The sequence below is a fragment of the Nesoenas mayeri genome (genome assembly GCF_963082525.1).
Source record: "Nesoenas mayeri genome assembly, chromosome: 13".
Classification (NCBI taxonomy): domain Eukaryota; kingdom Metazoa; phylum Chordata; class Aves; order Columbiformes; family Columbidae; genus Nesoenas; species Nesoenas mayeri.
In genome coordinates this window covers 9,425,260-9,449,510 of record NC_137550.1, presented here as the reverse complement: position 1 = coordinate 9,449,510, position 24,251 = coordinate 9,425,260, and the positions used below count along the sequence as shown (strand labels likewise).

General features: G+C 45.2%; 1 protein-coding gene across 1 annotated transcript; it reads right to left on the bottom strand.

Annotated features, from left to right (window-relative positions):
• Positions 1-1,848: 1,848 nt before the first annotated feature.
• LOC308045545 (synaptotagmin-like protein 2) lies at positions 1,849-23,884 on the bottom strand (the record flags this gene model as incomplete). The annotated part of the gene is made up of 16 exons (XM_080352867.1): positions 1,849-1,994; positions 3,627-3,832; positions 4,781-4,880; positions 5,453-5,531; positions 6,267-6,428; positions 7,129-7,231; positions 8,033-8,202; positions 9,916-10,017; positions 10,498-10,589; positions 12,606-12,704; positions 14,000-15,121; positions 15,741-15,834; positions 16,009-16,102; positions 17,524-17,617; positions 21,403-21,554; positions 23,784-23,884. The coding sequence occupies 16 exons, from the start codon at positions 23,882-23,884 to the stop codon at positions 1,849-1,851; spliced, it is 2,916 nt and encodes a 971-aa protein (XP_080208993.1).
• Between the last annotated feature and the right edge of the window lie 367 nt (positions 23,885-24,251).

The following is a 24,251-nucleotide window of genomic DNA, read 5'->3' as shown; positions in this document are numbered from 1 at the left end:
AGTTAAATTATACATAGGCATAAATATTCACGTGTTCAGCACCTAAGCAGGTAAAGGTAATAATTTAGAAACTCCCATCTTAAGCCCAGTATTGTTATTTTATCCCACAAAGGCAATAAACGACCAAACCTCGGTGAACAATACATGCCAGGCTGGAGCCCACACAAAGTACCTTTGGGCTGACATGCTACATAGATCAGGTCCTTCAGCAGATAGTCATTATTTAATTCTGCTGCTCTACAGACATTCTCTTAGTGCTTTCTGTATTATGACTAGTACATTTCAAAGTATAATACTATATTTTTCTAATTGCTAAACCATGTTCATTTTTTTCCACGAAAGCTGCTGATTGTCTCCCAAATCTTCTGTTTCATGAAAAGGTCTTGTTATTTTAAGTGCACATTTTTCCATTCATTTCTTTACAACCATCTTTGCTAAGCTGAAAATTTATGCTGAGCTTGAGTTAAATAAAATCAATATGTTAAAGAAGAATATAAATATATTCACAGAGCCAAAATTTAGCTATAAAAACACGTCTCCATGACATTTCAGTTGCCCTTGGGCAAAACTGGTTCATTTTGGCATGACAAAATTTAACACCTCTTCTGCTTGCTTTTTTGTTACTCAGACCACGCTATAAATAGGTACAAGGACACCAGTTGATGACTAGAGAACAACATTCTATTTAATCACAATATATACATCCAAAACAGAAACGACAAAGCCGCATTTCGAAATGCGCTCACAACGCCACTCTGCCACGGTTGATGTGCCGGACGCAACGTTTCTGCAAGCGACCAGCACAAAGGCAGTTCCAGCCAGGGGCACCAAGCGAATGGAAACTCCAAGGGGCAGGAGTCCCCCAGGCAGTTTGTTCACTCCCCACTTACCTCTCCCACCAGCTCCCAGCTCCTGCGCTCCAGCATTGTTCTGACCTTTCTCTCCTGACCCGTCACACCAGGCTAACGTGACTCTGTTTCCTACATCACTGTTTCCCAGTGAAATGTTTTGCACACACAAGGCATTTCAAAGGTGCAATTAGGCCCATTAGCAACCTAAGGCTATTTTACATTTGGGCAAGCACTTCAGTTTATATTGCACTGAAACAGTCCTTTTACAGAGAAACTTGCCTGAGGTCACTGGGGAAGCTGGTGGGGAAAACAGCCCCTCGTTGCAAAATCCCACTAGTTGCAGGACCACCACTCCTCTCTTTCATATTAAAGCAGAAATAAATTAATATATTGAATTCCTCACTGTTATCCTCCTCAGGTTGCTTCATTTTCTGCTTCAAATAGTCCTTTCTTTGTTTAGATTCACCTTGGATCTCAATTTTCCTCATGTTAGAGACATGTTATCACCAGCAAAGCTCCCATTCTCACACTGTGCTGCTGGTGAGTTGGAGCAATTCTACATCAAGCACAAAGTGTACCACTTGCAGGGGAATATGAATAATACCATACTGCTGCTTTAGTACAACTACAACTCTGCACAGAAAAAAAATATGGCACAAGAGACAGTAAAAAAAAATAATCTATTATCTCCTTTTCCTTCTGCCAGTGTTCCCAGAGCTTAATGGAATTCAAAGGTACTGGATATGAATGATTAAATAAAAAAGCAAATGATGTTTCTTCTCGGTCAAAATCAAGTATAGCATCAGTTTGGCATCCTCCATGTCCTCTGTCAGGAAATTAATTAGTACTTAACATTTAACATCTCCAAAGTGCTGTTCATCAATTGCCTTATTAACCTGGCATTTCCCAGCCACGTGGCCGGTCTCTGTCACCTCAGCGCAGGAAGCTTCCTAATTCGAACGAACACGTTCAGCCATTCTATGGCACGAATGGTAGGTTATTTCAGTTTTTTCCTCCCTGCCAGCGAACGCAGCGGCAGCAATCCCTCGATCCATTCATTGGAAGCCGACATCATCTCCTGCCAAAAGGCCACCTCCTCTTGCGTGGAGTCCATCCAGTCCACAGAGATGCCATAGCTCAAACCTGTCAAGAACAAGAAAACCACAGCACTGGGAGCTACTCCATGCACAAATACTCCATGGGGTGTAACTGTTGCAGGCAGTATCTTAACATAAAAGGTGCTGACTCCCCTTCAGCAAGCTGCACCCTAATCACCTCCTGTTCTGCTCATGGCCTCCATTTTACACCAGTGTTCAGAATGATGTCAATGGAAAAACCACAATATGCAAGAATCCAAAAGATAACCTGCCAAGGAAAATAACACTGGGCTCAAGCCCTTTCTGTATCTTTCAGAATGATAAAGAAGGTCTAAAAGGCTTGGGTTTCCCTTTAAAAGATCTTCTTGTGGACAAGGTGGGGTATTTGTCAAAATTATCTTGCTCTACACTTCATCTGTATAGGAATCAAACATATGATAGTGGAAACGTGTGTACAGATCACAGCTTATCTTGTAGTTGGTATTTTTACATCTTGATTCTGAGCTTCTTCTTGTTGTGACTTCCGCCGAATAGATAACAACCCTCCGGGTGACATGTTAGAGATTGAAAACAGAGATTACACAAGCAAATACAATAAATATATGTGTACCTGCAAGGCAGACCTCCCAGTTGTTATGAGCCTTTTCCTGATACCCTCAAGGAACAGATATCCTTTACTGCAATGTTCTGAAATCTTTCGTTTGCCTTTCACCTCTCAGAGAGTCCTCTTGCTTAACAATAAATAGTTTAGAAAACCTTGGATGTCACACTTATAAAAATCCGAAGATGAACATGCTATCTGTTAAAGCCTAAGTGTGGGCTACACTGAAAGCTAGGATAGAATATTTAGAGAGGGACAAACCTTCATGATGGACAGCTGGACAAGGGCAGATGGTCCCATCTGCTTTTACAATTTTGTCTTAAAAATATTGGAATTTTCCTAACTTCAAGGATAAGTAAACCCATTGAGGCAGGACACTTTCAGCCAAGCACAGGTTTAAGTCCTTCTCTGAACTGGGATCTCATGCCATCAACTACCAGAGACAGTGACTGTCTCCCAGTGGAGCAAATGGCACCTCTGCTGAGGTCTTCCAGCATTACACCATCTAAATAAAAACACAACCAGACCAATAACACCTTAGTCTACAGCCAGACAACTCCATTCTCCCAGTTTGTGATTTAATTCCAGATGGTGTACCCTCGGTACTGATTACCTACCCTATCAACTACTGTAGTGTGCCCCGTTTTTCAAATATGAGTTACTCCTGCTACCAAAGCATTTGAAGGGAGGAGGTGATGTGGACGGAGTCACCAGGTGGTGCTGTCCCACATGGCATTCCAGTTGTCTTCATCTGAGCACTCTTCCCTGGGAGAAGCAGCAATATAATGCTGGTTTGTAACACTGTCTGTTTTCCTGTAACAGCAGGAAAACTCTCCGATGGACTGAGGAGATTCTAGAGTTTTGTCGCATCTCAGCGCTGATGTTGGCAGAAAATGTGGGAAGAGAGGGTTGCTGTCATGTTACTAGGGCCCCCTCCATCCCGACACAGCACAAGAACCAAGAGTCTCACTAGTTACTGAGAGTTTCCATCAGGAAAATGCTTTGCAACTTCCCATTGTATCTTGTGGCTCAGCAATATGTTAACACTATTTATTTAATGCAAAGGAAACCACTTACCTGTCCCGAGGCCCAGTCTGATTCCTCCGAGGAAATGGTTGGTAAGTTTTTCATGATCCCACACAGTCAGTTCAACACAGGCATCCTTTAGGTCCTCAGTATGAAAGCCATCATATACAATAGTGTGATTGAAAACAGGGTTTGTGTCTCTTTTGATGATTCGGGTCTTTTGGTAACTCTTCTTACTGGTGTCTGGAAGCACATAGCTTTGGGAAGAGCAAAAATACAGCATGTCGTACAGAGGATCAACTGAGATTTGAATGGTTCCTACAAAGTTCCTCAGTCTAAACAATCCTCAGTTCTGAAGAAAGGAAGAACTGGGTCTCAACATAAGAATCTATGTAGATTTAATGGAAAATGTTCATAATTCACAGATTTAACTTTTTTTTTTCCCCCCAAGAAAATCCATTTTAAAAGGAAACATTTTCAGAAAGGAAGCTACTTGCTTAAAATTTTACATTAAAAAATGGACATTACTTTCACATATTTCTATTTTCATAAATTTTCATCACTAAGAGGACATTTTAAAATGGTTAGTTAAGCTTCTTGAGCAGCATATCTTTCTGCAGGAGAACTCTATATGGATTTAAAATATACAAAAAACATGGTGAGCACTTCTAAGTACTGAAAATATCTCAAAATCTCCTTAAAAGAGTTTTAATTTTCTGGAATATTTGCAGCACCTTTTCCCATGTAACAGGAGAACTGATGTTGCGCACTGCAGAAAACATGCACATACTAAATTCTGGAAAAGATCAAAGCAGAATCCAACTGTATGATAGTTCTGATGAGCCCGTAACAAATTCTCAAAATTCGCATGCAAGCCCATATCAAGGCAAAATTCACAACTTCATGTTAAAACCCTGGGCTGAGGTGCAGGCCCCACGTATTCCTTTCACTCTGATGTTATTGAGGCAAATCACTGAGTGAGTCACAGACAGTGATTGACCAAAAGCTTTATCACAGCAAGGATCCTCCTAATTTAGCCACGAGTGAATAACAAGGGCGATGCTCCCCTGTAGAGCCCAAAGCAACAGAAAAGGCTTTACAGTATGGAGGCACGGCTAGGTGAGCCTGAGAAAAGAGAAGAAAACGTACTGTTTGGTGGAGGCACTGCCTCAGGATCAAAGCCAAGACCATGCTCACACACTCACCATTTCACAAAGGAGTCAACTCCCGAAGGACGCAACTGCAGCAGGTCCTTGACGTCTTTGACCCAAATGTGAACTTCACCAGAGGGAGGATTCTTGGGACCTGCCATTTAGGAGAAAAGAAAAACGATTGTGGCAGACCTTACAGTAGCTACAATAGCAAAATGACAGGTTTTCACTCCAGGGACCTGAGGGAACAGCAACACAACTTCTCTGCCTACTCACTCCCTTGTGAACCCTGTACCCCCGGCTGCCACAGCACTGCTGCCACCCCACCACACTCACGGGAGACCCCGACACCATGTGCTGGTGCTGCTTTGAAACAGGAGAGGAGAAGGAACTGCTGGGCAAACCCAACCTTCCACCTGCCCCACAGAAAGAGGGGCTGCGTGTTGCCGCTACCACATCCCAGCACCCTACAGTGCCCCCAGTGCTCATAACAGCAGATGAGTTGGAGGTTGTTGAGCCTTTCCTCTCTTCCAATAAATCCAGATGTGAAAATCAGATGTAGGCTGCAGACAGTGCGATCGGACACTCCTGGTTGTGCCTATGTGCTGATCTCTAAGATCCTGCTGTAATGAGATTACTCTTTAACCAGCCCTTAAACAGAGGAGGCATTGCAAGTTGCATGCCTGCACATGGGCAATGCTTCCTAATGCATGAAACACATTTTACCTAGGCTTCCTGGAGGGACGTACTTGATAGACAAATTCATCACTCCTCGATGATCCACACCATTAACAGCTGAAAGGCTCTGAAACAGAAAGAATTACGATTGACTAAAGGAGGGATTGTGTAAACATGGCAAGCTTTTGTGATCGGTGGAGGGGCACAAACGGACCCACTCTGATTTTGCATGGCTGGGGCAGCCTGTTCTCAGGGCAGCTCCCCTCTTTGGGGCTTTGTTCCCAAACTCAGTCCCTCAGAACCAAAAGCCTAAGGATTCAGAGTGAGGCTGCCCTGTCAAACATGTCCAGCTGGACATAATTAAGAACCCTAGTTCTGACAGACAAATGTCCTTTATTTTATGGAACAGGATCTAAAATCAGACCTCTGAATCCAGAAGCATGCAGGAATCTGTACAGGCTTTACAAAAAAGTGGCACCTGAATATTTACCTCTCAAAGCTTGTTCAACTGCATCACCTGGTACTCTGCTGTCTGTTTCTAAGGGATAGTCTTTATGTGAGTAGAGAGGGAGGCAAAGTCATGTCAGAGTTTCTGCTGATCAGTGTCAGATCACATTAATGAAGGTGTCCCTACAGATCAGTCACCAAATAAGACCCAAGAAGGCTGATGTTCAGAGCACTGGATGCTGCACTGACATGTCCAGGGCTTGCGGGTGTTTTACTGCACTTCCCCAGGTACAATTCAGGCTGTTCTGCTCCACCACACCACCCAAAGACCTCAGAGGAGTCAGGAGGAACTTCCGCCATGCCTAAAGGCTCATGGTTGGGCCAGGAAGCAGGATTGCAGCTGAGATGCACTTACTCGGGGCTTCAGTGGGTACCAGTTGAGTTTCCTGTTGCTCCAGTCCCAGCTGGCCAAGTCTATTTCGATCTCTCCCAAGAAACTGTTACGTCCCAGTGGGTCGTTGTGCCAAACAGAGAGATTTAATTTTTGGATCAGCAGTACCATTTTCTCTATTTTATACTAGAGGAAGAAAGAGAAGTCAGGTTGTTGAAGTTTTTCTTCTGTTTCTTTCACAATCCAAAATAAACTACTCAAAAGTTTGAATAATCTCTAACTGAGACACTCAAACCCACTTGCACTAACCACACTTGCACTAACGGACTGGCCCTGCTCCGAACTCCGCTTTTTTTGTCCTGCAGCAATACTACTACCATGACAAGGCTTTTGCTGAGCACAGGGAAACCTAGCACTCAGTTTCTCACAGGGCAGAATCAATATTTTTTTAAATTAAATTTTAATTTTTCAATTTTTTTTTAATTTTTAATTTATTTTTTTTAAATTAACACAGGCCCAGGCATTGTTAAACAATCCTCTAGGCTTTGATGAGTAAGATCAAACGACAAAGACGTTTCTTACTAGTCTCATGGCTGCGCACCCGGGAAGGGAAGAAGCACACCCCTTGCTCTGGCTGAAGACAGCTCAGGCTGCAGGTCCTGACCTCACCCAAAGATCATTGTGTGGTTTTGAGAGAGAAATCTTGTGTGCCACACAGACAGGTGCAGAGAAACCTGCGACATCTCTGCCCTCACAAACACAAGGGGAGAGCAGTGCAGCGTTGGCAGGAGGAAAAGTCTGGCCAAGAGGGCAGGATCTTTGCAGACCTGGCCCGCTGGAGGTGCCTGCCACAGCACAGGTTTTCAGAGCACGTATTTGTTCTCACCCGTAACACCTCGTTGTAAATGGGATTCACTGTCCTCTTCTTCACTGAAGTTTTCCTCTTACCCATTCTAGCTTTGTCTGGGAGCAGGTAAGTTTTAACATACCTGAAAAAGAAAAACTCCAGCTGGATATTGTTCTGTATCATCAAGCTCCAATAAGTGGGCAGCGCTTGTGAATTGTAACATGGGAATAAAAGACCTGGGGTTGGCTCTTTGAAGACGAAACTAATTTAGAGACCCACTAGGATATTAACTTGGCTTGCATGTGAAGTTATAAATCTCACTGGAGATGGGTGGATGCCACCAACATTCAGAACAGGCAGCCATCCAGGCAATATGGGAAGCCAGAAAGGTCATATAGCTATTTTCTGAAATGCCTGTAACTCCAGCATCTCTGTGCATTCAAAATCTGGGTGAAATTAGAGAGGAGGAACAAGGTGGAATGTCTTTAAGTCTCTCTCTCAGGGTTCACTCCCAAGCTCCTTTCCATCATCTTTTAAACTAGAGATCACTAACCCCTGCACAACTACCATTGTGCCCCTAACAGCATTTCTTTATGGACGGACTTTCCGTATAGATGTGTGGGTTTACTGAAGTGTATTCACCATGGGCAGATCAAGGTTCACATGGATGAAGAGAGAACATATTCCAGTGATAACAGGAACTGTTTTTGTAGTGATCAAAGCTTTCTCAATCTGTTCAAATTTAAGTCTGTAACAACATATTTACTGATGCCAATGGTTCCAGAACCATCAGCTAGGAAAGTCCCAGCAGTAAGCATGCACCAGAAGTCTGAAGGAAGGAGGAAACCATGACATTTTAAAGAGAAAACATCAGAAAAAAAAAATCCTCTTGAACACAAAATAAAGTAATGTAGAAGTCACAAGGCACCAAAGCGTCACTCACGGGTCAGATCTGCCCTTCTTTTCATCCACAACAGCCAAGTCCTTGCACTGGGACACACGAACCTGGAACTCCCGGTTCTTCTCGTCATAGTCTAGAGCAAACTCCACGGTACCTTGGGCATCCACGCTCCCAAAATCACCGCTGTAGACACTGAGCACACTGCCACTCACCTGCCAGGAGGAAGAACAAGGTCAGTGCCAATGTAAACGGCACCCTCCTGACTTGGTTTCTGGACAAAGAATGTGCATTCCCAGAGAAATAATCTGCAATGTCTGTCCTTACGGAGTATTGTGTCCTTGACAAAGAAATGGTACACATCTGCAGCTGTGCTCAAAGAAGCAAGGGTCAGAAAACCCAAATAAGGGTCTCACAAGGATGTACTATCCTAGCCCGGGACTTAGAAGCACTATTCTCTGAAATGCTCAATAAATGCAGAAGATTTTTCACTCCTAAATCCCAAAGCTTTGGGAAACAGAGTCAAATATTACTGGGGGAGGTAAACAAGTCTCTTCCCTTTCTCTGTGCTTACAGTGCAAACAGCTGCTATCCTGTGCAGAACAGAAACGGATATAACCTGTCCTGAAAAGCCACTGATCCACCAGAGACAGCCTGTGTGCATTTACTTGGCACAAAGGCACGGCAGAATGGTATTTCTACAGGTAAAAACCAGGAGCTAGGCAGCCAAGAGTCCCTTGCTTTCCCAGAACAGACTGCATTTGCCCATAGGCCTTGGGGTTCTTTTTTGAAGGCTTTGTGTTTCATTGGCAGAAAGTAATGAAGCAAAACCAAAACACATCTCCAGAAATATGAGAGAATTTTCTATTGCACCAATCACTTATGATTCCTTATGGGAAAACATAAAAGCTAATGCCATTTACAAAGCAAATAATTAACCCTCTATGCACTTTTCTGTGGTAGTCATGAACATTTATCAAAAAACTTTCCTAGGAATTAACCCAATTCTTCTCTGTTTTCCCCTACATCCTCTGGTTCTGAATGTCATTCTATCATAATCAAAATAACCTGCTAAATATCTCCTCCCAGTCCTTAGAGCTGCATTTACCATCCCATCACCCATCTTTGCTCACCCCAGCAAAGAATCCTGAGTGAGATTTCCAAGAACACCTGTGTGACTTGGACAGTAAAGGCTCATTTATGGCTCCCAGACTCTCCAGACTAGCAGGACTCACGTGCCCCAAAGTTCAAGGGTTTTTCAACATATTTATCTACATTCATGACCTCTCCTTACCACCTTTGCTTCATATATATTCTTTAAATCTCACATATACACCTCGGAGATACCTGTGAGAGTAATACAGCGAATTCAAGCACTTTTAAGCAGCACCCCCACCACCACTGTTCTAAGGAATCTTTTAAAAATGCCCAACTGAACACACTCAGCTCTTTTCAGCTTTCCTTGGAAGCTGGAGCACTAAATCACACTTTTGCTGTCCAACTCTTGAGTTCCCTGGAGTTTGTGGATAAAGTGAAGGATGAGCTTGAGAAGGGCACCTGTCTGCAGTCCCAGCTCTCCCAGAGCTGAGCCACAAACATGTCACTTAACAGCTGTGTGCCTCATTTTCCTACCCAGAAACAGGCCCCCTCTCTCCTGCACGCCACCAGGCTCCAGAGCATCCGCGTTTCAGAGTGGGGACTATCGCTTACTGTGAATCTGTCTAACAATGACTCTAATTTGAGATGGTACCTGGAGACGCTTCTTTAATGCAAGTAAGTAATTAACCATCGCCGTTCTTTTAATAATGTACCACGCAGAAACCAACAGGATACTCCGGAGGCCACATCATCAGTACCAGCCTAAATGCAGCATCATCGCATCTGACGGAGAAACACTATCTAGCGAAGTGTACGCGTTAAATACCTACCGAGGAGACAGATGCCATGTCGGACGAGTGGCTGCCAACGCTAGGCGTCTTTTTGTGCTTGTTAAACTGGAAGCTGATTTCCGAAGCCGTGTCTGATTCAGTCTGCTCAGAAAATAACAAGCGTCTTTAAGCTCTGCCGTGTGAGCACTTTGCAACACCACAGCGACAAGCCAATAGCTCAGCAGAGTCCCATTAAGCAGCGATCAGGTTAGGAGAGTGGAGGAGAGCGCAGGGAGTCTCCCCAGAGGCATTCCCTCTGACCGGCAGCCAACGTCATCATTAACTGCCTCCAAACAGAGCTGCATGCAACCGCCAGGGCTCTTGGATAGGGCAAGGAATAGTGTGGTTTGAGACAGAGACCAGGGTTTGAGATAGGAAACCAGGACTCGAGATAGGAAACCAGGGCTCCTCTGGGTTACTGAGGGCTTTTTTCTTAAGGCTTTTCTCATTTACTTATGACATAACGCAGGCATGCCCTAAAGCAAATACTGTTGGGGCCCAGGAGAAACATTCTCATGAAACCAACTGCCACTGAGGGGATGCTGCGAATGTGATTCCAGCCATTTCTGGCATCTAGCCTACCTCAGACAACAGGAGAGGAGAGGATCTGCTCAGCTCTTTGACTCTTTCAGGTTCAAGAAACTGATGGGGTATCAAATGAGGTTTATTGTATGCTGTAGGTACAAACAAAAAAGGCATCAAGATATCTTGTCAGAGTCAGGAAAACATAAGAAAGTCACATTTTTGTTTAAGGGCACAAGGGAAGAGGAAAAGCTTGTGGGAGGCATCAGAGTACCACCTACTTGTCCTGTCTCTCTCATCTGCCATTGAAGCTGTCCCTCCCCAAGACAAAAACTGCTGTAATACCTAACATCTTAAAGCTATTTTCAATGTGTTTCCATTCGACGTGTGGGAGTGTGCAAACTCCCTCTAGCGGCTAATCTAATTTACTCATTAGCTTAAGGATGTGTTATCTTGTTTGCACCACTCTCTCAGTGCAAATTTAATTTAGACTAAAACCATACACATCTGCCTCCTTGTCAAAGAAACCAAACATGCTCACATTTTCATCTCATAGCACATTGCCCTGTACAAAATAACTGTAAAATATTGATACCTACAATTTCACCTTGCATACACCTCTCAAATACTCTGCTGGACAAAGAGGTGGACAATAGCCTGATATCTAAACGAAAAATAATTCAGAAAGCTTCATATCAACTTAGAAAGATGGTTACTTCACTGCTTAAATGTCTAAATAAAACTTCTTCATTCTAGCTTTATCTTTTCTCCATAACTCCCTTGAAAATGACTGTCTTCATCCCAAAATAACTTGTTTGTAGAAGATATTTGTGCATAAACACCCATGCACATATACACACTTGTTTGGCATGTCGGCCATGATGATACATTCATCAATGCTCAAAATGCCCAAGAGCTTCTTTCGCATTTTCCTTTAATATGACTCACTTTTTGTATCATTTACCATTCTTTTGATAGCTACTATTCTTATTTCCAAACATGAGCCAAACATTAAATCTAGCCCACTCCACAGACTACTTGTTACACTGCAAACAAGTAGGTGTACCTCTGCAGAGGAGGGTCTCTGAGGATAAATTTTATGGCTTTAAATATGCTTTAATAAAGGGATGCTAAAATCTTGGCTGTCTGTGTAAAGACCACGTCACTGAACAGCAATGCACCCAAGACCTGAAGTCTGGAGCCACCATGCTGTGTGACATATGTTGCTGCTCCACAGGACAGGGCACGTGCTTGGCAGGAGGCTACTGGATGGGTGGGGACAGTCCCAAGGCCTCGCTGTGTGTCCCACCCTGGGCTGCCTTCACACCGACGCGAAGGGGACTCTCCCTCCTCCCAAAACAAAGGGTTGGGTTTACTTAAGCAGGCTCAATCATTTCCTCTAAGCAGCTTTACCCATTCTTGGGCATTGCCTTCCCAGCTGCTCACCTCAGTACTGTCAGCCTTGGCCTTACCGCTTTGCTTTTACGCAAGCTCTCAACTGTCCTCTTGGGCTTGCCAGTTTTCACCTTTCAGGGACTTCTATTTGCTTTCTTGGCCACAGAAGCTGCTGCTGCCTTCCTGCAGCTCCGCTTCCTCAGCTGCAGCTTTCTTGAGCTTCTTGATGGCACAGACAGGCTTCTTGGCCATGGGCTTCTTCAGCTTTGCTGCCGCTTGCTTGGTTGCCTTCTCCATAGCTTCTCTTGGTTTTTCAGGTGGAAACTGTCACCATAAAGCATGTCCCAGGAGTCCAGCAAAGGGGGTCTGCTCCGGGCTCAGCAAACCGGGCTCAGTGTGTGACAAGAGCCTGTGGCAGGACTCACATGCTGGACGTGAGGTCTGGCACCCCCGATCGACCCCCTGTCCAGGCTGCCAGGGTCCCCCAGTGCTCCGTGGGGGACGAGGAGAGATGGGCACAAGCTTCTTGCCAACCCTTTGAAGCCTGTGTGTTCTTTTGCTGAAGACACTGAGTAACATACCATCAATCTAGCTGCAGTTGCCTGGCTCTGAATTTAATTTTAGGCACTAGAAGCTCTCTAATTTGATGATGAAACAATATGTCATTTTCCTTGCCTGGTACACACGCAGAAGCACCAGGGATGCGAACATGGGCATAATATATTATCTTCAGCGAATGTAAACCAAAAAGGAGAAAAAAAGACGTTACTCACTCTCTGTGGTTGTGTAAATGTTCACCATGCTCTTTGCAAGATTAATGCTATTTGCTCGGGCCAATGCCTGAGCGGCAGGAGAATGATCCCCATCTTCCTCTGGAATACATGAAAAGCCAAATCAACATGGTAAATAAATAAACACAAACGGGCAGTGTGTCAACAAGCATGTGTGTGTGTGCCCCTCCTGGCTTGTTCACTCTGCTTAGAGCACACTGCAGTTACATTGCACAGGGCTGCCTTCAAATCATCAGTGCGCTTTACACTATGATGGGAAACATAAACGCTGGATTAACCCAGGCCCTAAAACACACCAGCACTTGCAAAGAGCTTCCTGTGCCACACAGCCATCTGCTAATATAATCTTGAAATGAATGTAATAATCAGACAAAAACCCCTGAGAAACAGAAGAATGATCTGGTATAGAAAGGAAATATTTATGTTTACCTGAAGCGCAACTCAGGGTTTTCATAGAGTTGTTACACGATGTAGGAAATAAGCCAAGAAATAATACAATTAAAAAATAAAAGTCAGTCGAGTCTATGGAAAATCCTCTGAAACAGGTCTTACCCAGGTACATGAGGACAGGAAATTTGGAAAAAGCTCTCTCTTCCTAGTTCTTTACTTGGCAGAGAGCAGAGTTGTGGGCAATCAGAGCCCACATGTAAAACGAACTGCAATTAACAATAGCTTTTGCTCATAGTAACAGTCACTACAAGAGCCCATCAAACCCAGAAGAAGAGGATGATGAAGTGTTGATACTATTGACACAATCATGGTTGAGAACATGGTACCAGAGCCCAGAGAGATCAGACTCCTTGTTCAGTCCACTTTGGTTGCAGTTTTATATCCAAATTCACTTGTGCATTCCCAATAGACCCAAAATGTCATTTAAGCACTGACAACCAGCCGTTATATCACGGTAGCCTAACAGCCAAGGTATTTGTTAAACACTTTCCTTCACATTTTATTTCTTCTACTTGTGTCAGTCTTATCTCTACCACCAGAAAGGATTCCTCCAGCCCCACACCTGAAGATTGAGTACAGTCCTCCCAGCGAGGGAAATACAGTAAGTTCCTGCGACCTGTTGTAGGCAGTGCTAAAGAAACAGGGCTGTCCTGAGCGGAGGTGCTTGCAGGTAAGGCAGGAGGGCTGGCAGCGGGGAGGAGGGAACGGGGCTCTGACCCCTTTTACATTCGCACCGTGTGACACAAGATTTGTTTCCAGAGCTGTTTGCTAAATGCATTCCACACATGCAAACTCTGCACAAATTGCAATATAGGATAAATAGACAAATGAAGAAAATGTGCAAAATGCAGAAGGGCTAGGGAAGAACACAGGCTTAGGAATGACTCTGTTGGGATTTCACAGGGTGCAGTTACAGCCCTCAGTACCTGAGTAAACAGCTGAGTCCATTCCCTGAACGGCTTCTCTCTCTGTAGCTGGTTCACTGGCTGTTGGTTTGTCTGAAGACTCACAGGTTTTCTCCTCAGGTAGCTCTCCATTTATTTCCATGTTGTCATGAGTGCCCAGATTAGATCTTTCCTCTTTCTCACAATCATTTTCACCATCTGTAAGCACAGGCTCGATCAGTATCTGCACACTGCTCGCCAAGGAATTTGTTGTATGCTTGCGCTCTTCTGCCACGATAAGCTCGTCCGTAGGCGTCTCTGGCTCAAACGTGCTGCCAGACACTTCTTTGGTAGGCGACTCGACTTTGACGGAAGGCGCTCGCACAGGCAATCTGGATTTCTTGGAGCAGCGCTGTGCCGTCTTCTCTTCCTCCAGCACTGGCGGCTTCCCATTGCTCTCACTCAGCGAGTTATTCCTTGTAACCAGGCCACCTTTGCCCTTGGTGTACGTGGATCTAGGAATGACGGCAACTGAACCCTTCCTTGCAGGGGCCACGTAGCTTGGTTCTTCCTCACTAGAAGACAAGGTTATTGTCCTTTTGTAAGGGGTTCTTGCTTTGGGGAAGACACCAGGTTTTTCTTCACTATTCTGGCCTTGCCCAGGCTGCACGGAGAGTGAGCGGCACAGCTTGAACTGCCTGCCGTCTGCCTCCACCCCGCTCGGGGCCTCCGGCACATTCCCCACCATCGCAGATTCTGCTCCTTTCTCCCAGAAGTTTTTCAAGTTCTTGAAGTGTTCACGATCGAGGCCAATATCCTCCTCTTTGTTACTCATTGATGAGATTGTATAGTTCCCACCTTGCTTCACAGCCTGGCTGCTTTCCCCCTCTGTGGTCAGTGGTTTGGGACTTGCTGGCAGCTCTCTCTTTGCCAGGCTGTTCTCTGGCAGCCCCATGTGATTCACAAACTGCTCGGATTTGGGGGAAGATCTGCTTGGTTTCCTCTTAACTGGTATCTTGCTGGGAGCAAAAGTTTCTTCAGGTGGAGTTTTTGGACCCACTGTGGTGTCAGCAGATCCATCAACAGCTTCTCCTCCAGCTGTATCGCTGGGCTGAGGCACAGCATCCTCCAAAAGCTTGGCGGGCAATGGAGGCTCTCCGTGACCTGCAACAACAAATGCTCACAGACTGTCCAACCACATCACATTGTATTTCCCCAGAAGATTTGGGTTGCAGCTTCTCAAAGAGAAGCCAGGGAGAGTTTCCAGAAACCATCAATATATTCCTAATTCTTGCCCATTTTGAGACCCTAGCAAGCCCCCTTCCCTTCGAAGAAAGCCCTGAAAACCCCAGCCCTTCTCTCTGCAACAGGATGCGGAAAAACATCCACTGAGCTCTAAAGGGTTGCTGTGAGTTGGGGATTTGTTCACAGCTTTGCTTTCAGTTTGACAGCTTTCCTACTGGCTATTTGCTATGTACTAAAAATATACTATACATTCAAGGCAGGGAAGAGAAGGTAACTTGGATCTGTGGATTAAGGAGTTGTGAGCCAAGAACTCAGTTTAAAACATATTCAGAGCCAGAAGGTTTAGTCACTGGATTTCTTTTCTTGGTCTCCGCTGCCTTGGGTGTAATTCATACAAATACTGGCCACCCATTCTTACATGCCATGCTAAGAAACACTCTTTGTCATTCACTTTTACACACACAAAAAAGCACCTTGTCTCTTGGTGTTTGATGTTGAACACCAAAACCACCAATGGCTCACTGAACAGGAACCTTACCTTTTCTAGACATATGCAAGCCGTTTGCTGCAGCCACAAAGGGACTTGTTCCAGTGTCACTCTCTGAGGAAGAGACATCATGTATACTGGATCTCTGAAGGGAAAACAAACCCTATGAGTGTATATCAACCAGCAAGATTGGGAAAATGTATTTTATTTGAGCACAGACACCAAGGCAAGCAGTCTGTGGAGCACCTGCCAGAAGGTACAACCTGTATGAAGGTCCAAGGTATAACAGAACAAAGGGCAGAGGCTGTGCCTGTACTACCTTGTGTGATGCAGACAGCGGGACAGGAAGTCTCAGCTTCGGTTTTGGCAAGATTTTACACTCCTCTGCAGTACCGGGATCAGGTGTGCTGGATCTGTGGGACAAGAGAAATACCTGAGCAAGGAGATCAGTGGTAGTGATGTGCCTGGTAGGGGGATCAGGCAGTCTTCAACATCATCTCAGTTCTGCTCAGCTACTTTGCCACTTTTATCTACAGATCCAGCACAATATAAGGCTGCCCAGAGCCGATACCTTCATTTATTTTCTCCATTACTGTTTGGAAGGACTGGGGAACACATTAAATGGCCTGAACTTGGAGTAAGAATGTGTCTCCCACTGCAGTCAGTACAGAGCTTGCTCAACAAAAACAATGGTACCAACTTCTAGGTTTATTCAGACTTTCCCCTTCTGGGAGGAAACCACAGGAAAAGCCACAGGAAGCAGCAGTGCCAGAAGAGCCCAGGAGTCAGGCAGGAGGGAGATGTGTCTCCATGCTACGGCCCAGGAAGGAACAGGCCAAAAGCGTAACCACATTGATGGAGGATTTAGAAACTACAGGAATGATTATGACAATGACAGTTAGGGCAAAACCAGAAGGAACAGATATAACAGGCAGTTTACTTGATTGTATCTACCATTTTTGGGAGCGTCTAGTGGTAGCTGCTCTCCAGATGGAAAGATTTAATATGGGAATGCATTGTGCTTAGGGTTGAATGAGAAAAACAAAGCAAGCTTTTCAGGGCTTAATCAACTCCCCCAAAAGACATTATGACTGTTGCTGTGTCAGTAAAGCAGGAGCATCTCAGGCTTGCCCACTCTGGTTCCTTTATTGAGCAATACCCAGTGACTGGCTGCAAGAGGTTTGGAAGTGTTGTCAAGGCCCATATTTAATATTTAACTGGAGCAATTGCCACCTGTGAAGAATGATTCCTCCTTCTGTTGACAAAACATGTAAATCAGATGGGAGCAACAATAAATGAATATGTGAATATTTTAATGGCTTCTCCATAATCCACAAATATTGAGTGAGGTCACTGATTTGCGCAGTGGAGTGCTTTTAGTGGGTGTTTCTGCTCAGTCAGCACAACGTGAAATCCTAACAAGCCTTGATGGAGACGGCTGAGCACCAGACACAAAGGCTGGCACCAGCAAGAAATGGGCAGTTTCCTCAAGCAGTTCATTTTGTTAGTGTTGCTCCATGGCAAAAATTAAACAAATAAAACCATAATTACTTTGAAAAACTAACCAGAATATCCTGACGTTAGAGACAGCTTCCATTTTACTGACCCCTTATCAGATCATGCAGGAAAAGACCTTTTTGTGGTAAGCACATTAGCACTTAGTTATTAGGGGAGGATTGACATCCTGACAATTCCTGGAAAAAGGATTTTTAAGATATCCTATATAACATATACAGTCTTGGAAAGTCAGTTAAAGATCAGGCTTTAATGGGTAGCATTCAGTTTCCATTAGAAGTAAGAGCAGCAGCCAGAGCGGTGCAGGAGCAGCGGTTACCTCTGCTCTCCTGCGCCAGCAGCAAGCTCGGGGAAGGCAGCGCTGGGGCCAGCTTGGCTTTCCAGACCCATCCGGATGTGCTCCTTGGCCTCATCTGTAACACAACACAGACAATCCAGAAATGACATTTATTTAAACTTGTAATTGTCAGTGTGTTTTGTTTGGGGAAAGAAAAGGCTTGTTAAGTGAGCCCCACCAGAGCAAGCCCTGGGGATTTAACAGGAGCTGGCTGACAGGCGGCTCTGCATCAGGGATGCCCTGGGCAGCATCGCCCACGCTCCCCACGCAGCAGCCGGAGCTCCAGGCCCCATGGGCTGCCCCATCACTGGAACCCCCTGCAGGACCTTGCCGTGGCTGTCCATAAAGTTAATCCGTACCAGGATTTAAATTCAGCCATTTCCTGTTTTGACTCAAAGTCATCGGATCTTGGCAAACAAAGGAGGCCAATACAGTTAATGAGGAGATCCTTGTTATTTTTACTGGCACAAGGCTCAGCTATGTCTTCTAAGCTCTCAAAGACCCTAAAGAAAAAACAATAGAAGACCATAACCTTTAGAGTAGCCTGCCAGGGTATAAAGTTGCACTGGACATTTTGCTGGCAAGCAGACTTTCTTACTACTGCAAAATTAGAAGGATTAAACTCTCACACAGCCAAGAAAAAAGCTTAGTCTAGTCAACAAGTTCTGCACATATTTATTCACACGCAGCTAGGTCTATTTTAAAGAATAAATCGGTCTATTTTAAAGAATAAATCTACCTGTTACAAAAACTGCCAGATCTGTTTAGGATATATTTTATTACACAACACAATAGAATCAAAGGCTCAAAGGATTCAGATGTGACATTCGATAATATAGCCTCGCTTGTTATCTGGTTAGAAACCTGCACTAAGCCCAAGAGCAAACAGGTCCAATGGACAGGCTGGGATATCCACGTCACACCATGTTGTGTTGTACAGTGAGCAACGTCCCCTCTGCCTCAGACCCCAGGGAAGGAGATGCTCTGGAAGCAGAGGAACCCAACACAGAGCTCCCATGTTCTCCCTCTGCCTGTCACCGTTGAAAAGACCTCGACAACCAAAGACTGCATGTATTTCTCACCTCACATCCAAAGGCATTGCATCATATTTGCTTTTCACTGCCACTTGCCCCTCAGACAGAGCTCCCCCCTCCCCGTGGGCAGAGGCAGTGGGAGGTGTTCAATTGCTCCCATCCAAATCACTGCCCTTCCAAATGGCTCAGCACAGCTGTACCTGGCTTCTACAACCACAAACAAACAGGTTATTATTACTCATAATCCATCAAGACAAGCAAAATGCCTTTGCTAACTTTAGAATGAGACAGAATAAGAAGCAAATTCCAACAGAAATTAGTAGTGGCCTGACCAGTTTGACTTGTCCGTGCATATATTTATATACATATGTATACAGCCACTCCTGCTCTAGCGCTTTAGCTGCTTTACTCATTTCCCATCACTCTAAAACACAGACACCCAACACTTGGGGAAATCATGGCTGACCGTGCCACTGCGGCTGCCTTGCCTCAGTGGGTGCATAAAATGGTCTCTCCTAGACAATTTTTAGCTCTCATACATTGCACACAAACTCGAGGAGAAGTTATCACCAATGTCACCCATCTGTGCTGCTCTGCAGGCTGTGGTTTAAATATATGGTATCTATCTATTTTATAGATTTATATTACTGCTGATTACTAGTGTTTTCTATTATAATCAAAACCAACTGTGAAGACCCTTAGGGATCCCTGCAACCCTCCCTTCCGCAGGTTAAAACCCTCCTCCAGAAAAGGTCACTGGGCATTTTCCCGTGCAGGCAAGAATTTCCACTCCTCCTCTGCCCATTTACCATGCAAAAGGAATGCCAGCAATTACCTCAGTGGGGCTTTTCCATGCAAGAATTTTCTCATTTCACTCCCTAACACAGTCATCAAAAGCTTAAAGCAGTGTCATGACCATGTTACATTGATTTGGCTAAATGAACACACACTCCTTTGACACCTTGAAAGCTGACAAAAGGTGAATGTCTCTGATCTTTCCAGAAGAAAAAAAGGTGTGAAAATGGCAAGCAAAAGCCCTTAGCGCATCTACTCCATGTGAGCTGCACAGCCAAACTGTTTGTAAAGGGCTTCATCCTTGTTCCCTGATGGCCAAGCGCTCACCAGTGCAATCCTCTTGCTGACAAGTCAGTGAGAGAAGCGCCTGCCCTCATATGTGAGGGAACAGCGAGGTGAATGTATTAGCTGCAGTAGCTGTGATACAGCAGTGGGAAAACGAAGAGCAAGGAATAAAGTCATGTTATACCTATGCTTTACCAAAATATGTCTGATAACAGAAAAAGAGAAAAAGAATGAAAAGTTGAAAAAGAAATAAAGAGGGCAAGATCTAAATATAATTATTATAGTAATTTAGTAACATTTGCTTCTTCCTTTTTAAAACAGCATTAGTCACAGAATCACAGAATGGTTGTGGTTGGAAGGGGCCTCTGGAGATCACCCAGTCCAACCCATGCTATAGCAGGTTCAGCACAGCAGACAGCACAGGAAGGTGTCCGGGCAGGTTTGAATGTCTCCAGAGGAGACTCCACAGCCTCGCTGGGCAGCCTGTTCCAGGCTCTGGCACCATCAAATAATAACAATATATATAAAGTAAGTGATGGACCAGGCAATTTTTCATGAACTCCAGCCCTGGACAGCTGATCCCAGAAGAACAGAGGTCCGGATGGCAGCTCACACTCAAATCCAATTGCGCTGAACAGTCAGTCCCAGAAAAGAGAGCACCCTGGTCCCGAGCAGCTGATCCCTGAGACAGCAAAAAAGCAAAAGGCCAAAAGCTGAACTAACAAACTAACATGGAACTAACAAGCTGGAAAAGCTGAACTAACTCGATAGAAAAACTGGCTCTAGCTCTATATGGAGCATGACAGTAATGGCAGGGAATATTTCACTGAACAACCTGGATGTCAATCTAGGTGCTGTCCTGCTGTTCTCCCTCCCAGCTATTTGCACCTGCAGCTGGGAAGCTGAAAAAGTCCTTATTCTCCTAGTCAACAGCCAAAACATCGGTGAGTTCTGACATTCTTTTAATATCAACTCCGAAACGCATCTTAACTGCTGGAAAGAAAAAAGTTAACTCTTGCCAGGCAAAGCATGGGAAACCCAGCATGTTATCACATTATTCTCTTAATAAATCCAAACCAAAAGACTATGCTAGTTACTGAAAAGATTCTAACTACTATGAAGAAAATTAACTCAGTTCCAACAAAACCAGCACAGATGTGAATCATCCCCAGTTCTGCTTTGCACAAATGTTCAGCACCAAGTGCCAGCTCCAGGCTGGTTGCATTTGGACTCAAAGCACAGTCCTGCTTGTTCAACAAGGGGCTGATCTGCTCTGCCCCGAGTCAACAAATCTGATTTATCTGTTTTACATACCACCATGAGATTTCATCTGCATGTCAAACAACACGCAATACATCTGCTTCGAATTAGCACAAGGGCCCAGACATAGCCTTGTTCTGGCACAGCAACCTGGGTACAATTCAGACTTAGCCCCAAAGCCCTTTTTCCTTTGAAAACCACATTGTGCATTGGAATTATTCCCATGTAAAAAACTATGCATGGAGCATCATTCCCCTCTCACAGTGGGCAAATACTTGCCAGGAGAAGAGAGGCCCTGCATCCCTTTGCAGAGATGTGGCCCTGACTTTGATAATCTGGTATTTTTTCTAGCACTGAAAGCTTAGCTGAGAATCCCCGTATCACAACACAAAGGCTGGTCCCCAGCAGTACAGGGAGAACCCCATACCTGACCACTTTTTTCTGGTTCATCAGTTTGTTTTCTTAAGATCCACACTAACATACTTACTTTCTAGTTTGCCCTTCTTCCTTCTAATCGATGCTCGAAGTAGATCTGGCCCCTCTAAGTCTTCCTGAAACCGTTTTGCCTTCACTTCTGAAAACCATTCACCTGTCACAAACTTCTTCTTCTTTTCATCCTTGATGGAGCCTTGTATCCGCCTGAAAGGCAATGATAACATTACACACCAAAAAGATGTCCAAGGTTTTGTCTTCCTGTGAGCTACCTTCATAACAATTGTCTGAACAATTCCCCTGTCTGATCCTACAAAGGATCCAGAGATTATTCTCTGTAATCACAAGGTCCCAACCAGCATTAAAACAAAAGTTGATTTATTCTTTCTCTGAAATAGGAACAGCACCTTGAAAACACAGGCCTTCACCTCTCTCAATTTTTACAAATCCAAATCAGAGTCATCCATTTGCTTTGCAGCCCTGAGGGTTTAGGAAGGGGTGGGGCTGTTTGCAGGTCTTGCACTTCTCAGTTTTATTTGTCTATTAATCTCTTTACGAGTGGCAAAGCCTTTTGGATGAAATCTGATGCAAACCACGGAAACAAATCATGTCGTTGAGGGGAGCAACCTACCCCTGCAGCACTGTCCCCGGACACTGCTCCTTTCCTGGCTCCTCCTGCCACGCCAGTTTTGGCACTCAGTTAGCTGCCTTCCTGAGCACAGCTTCTCCTTCCTGAGCTCACTCGGGCACACCCAGGGCTGGTTTTTGGCACCTAAACCTGTCAGTGCTCTGTTTGCTAGCCTGTACTTTTAACCCTCCTCCGGGTATTTTGTCTTTACACCACAGCTTGCTGAATTAGCTGCCTTTCTGCTGGCACTGCCTCCCACAGCTCACCCACAATTCAGGGTCCCTGTGAGACCTGAGAGGCCAGGGGAAACTTCCACCTCAGTCCAAATCTCACGAGGAAGCGGGGGCAAAACCCCAAATAACTGTGAAGCCTTGAAGGGTCACATCTGGCTGCCTAAAGGCCAGAAGGCAGCAGGTATAACGGGGCTCAAGCCTCTAAGTTGCACAGCTCCCACCTACATCAGGGCTGCATCTGCCCTGTGAGGGTCTCGAGGTGCTGGGCCAGAGGAGATGTAGGAACACATTTTAATCTTGCTGACACCAGATCAGTGTAATGACTTCATTTCACCCCGCAGGCAGGTTGTGTTGGTGCCAAATTTGTCTACACTTGCACCAAAGGTCTTACTGCATGTAGCCATACATACAGCAAGGGGCACTTGGAACCAGCCAGTCAGGATCTTGCTCATTTCGCTCCCAAATGAAAGCCTTCTGTGCAACAGCTTCCAAAGAGAAGTGAAACAAAACTGAAATAATCCAAGCACTCTTTTCCCCAAACCTCTGCTGGTTTATCCACAGCAGAAATTGTATTGCATTTCAGAAAAAGAAAAAAAAAATAAAACCTTTTTTAAACTGTGTTTCAATTCAAAGGAGATTGTAAGAGCATGCAGACACATACACCTCAAGTCCAAGCTGCCTGCATGCCACCACCTGTTCTGCTCCCCAGCTCCCGCCCCAAGCAGAGCGCACGGACGCTCCGGGGAGCTGATGCACAGATACGCACTGCCCCTGCCAGCCTCCAGCATCCCTCCTACTCTTTTTTGGCTCAACAGCAAGTCGAAGACTCACATCCTTAGCAGGGGTAAACTGGCACAGCGCCACCCGCACTCACTGAAATACTCATTCCTTGCCGTGTGCAGTCTGGTGCCAGCTTCCCGAGCCTGGTGCGTACTGTCAACCCAGATGGTCTAATGGCTGGCATTTAAAAAGTGACAGCAGCAACAAGCAATCCAATCAGCCAGACCTGAGCTCCAGGATGGCCAGTGGCAAGTGAGCTGAACTGAGAGTGATTCCTGGCTCTGAAAGGGCTCCCCGAAAACCTTTGGCAGATCAATGTAGTCTCCCACTGCCCCTCTCTGCCTGCACGACGGATGCTGCATACACATCCACCTCAAAGAGAACCAGGGGTACAGAAAGAAGAGATGGGGATGTAAAGTCTCATTTAAAAATACCCACCAGGATTCCTGTGCTACTGAGTGAGGAAAACAAGGTAGTAGCTTCTCCCCTGCTCGGGCTTCTTACACCAAGAAATCAGCACCTGACTCCCTGTAGCAGGAAAGGGATGATTTCCTTTGGCATCCCTGAGGGCTGCTGATTAACTCAAAAGGAGAGTCCAGCCCTGCAGTCCTACAGAGAGAGGACAGCAGCGACAGCAGGATGGCTGAGAAAGCAGGAGGTGCAATGGAAAGATACGTGAGGATCTGAGCAAGAAGGGACAAGCACACACAGGCACACACACTCTGCTCTCTAAAAGAAATAAATAAAACCCCCCAGGGGAAGCTCACGTCCTGCTGTTATCACACACTCTCTCACCTGATGCGATCCCCATCCTTCTTCTTCAGCTCTGCATCTCTCTGCAGAACCTTCATCAGCTGCTCATACTCCTCCTCGGTCAGGAAGCTCAAGTCCAACATATTCCCTGTGAACTTCTTCGGTTCTTCAGACAGCTGAAGCAACGACACACCAGGAACTAATCCAGCCTAGACTGCGGCAATGCCATGGGCAGCCTTCGTGCAGCCACCCTGGTGCGCTGAGCAAGACACGGCTGGAGAAAAAGGACTTTACAACAGCATGGCTTGGGTGCGAGTTGCGTTAGCACCTGGACTTGCGCTTCCAGGCTCCTCGCTGGCACGTTTCTCTGCACTGCATGCCTTCCCCTGCCAGGAAAATTCTCTCTGCAAAATTAGGCTCCTTCGCTTTTCTTCAGGCACAGTCGCAGTGATTTGGAAGCCAACGTCAATCAAACAGGCGAGCACGGGAAGGAGCAAGCTTGCCGCCTGC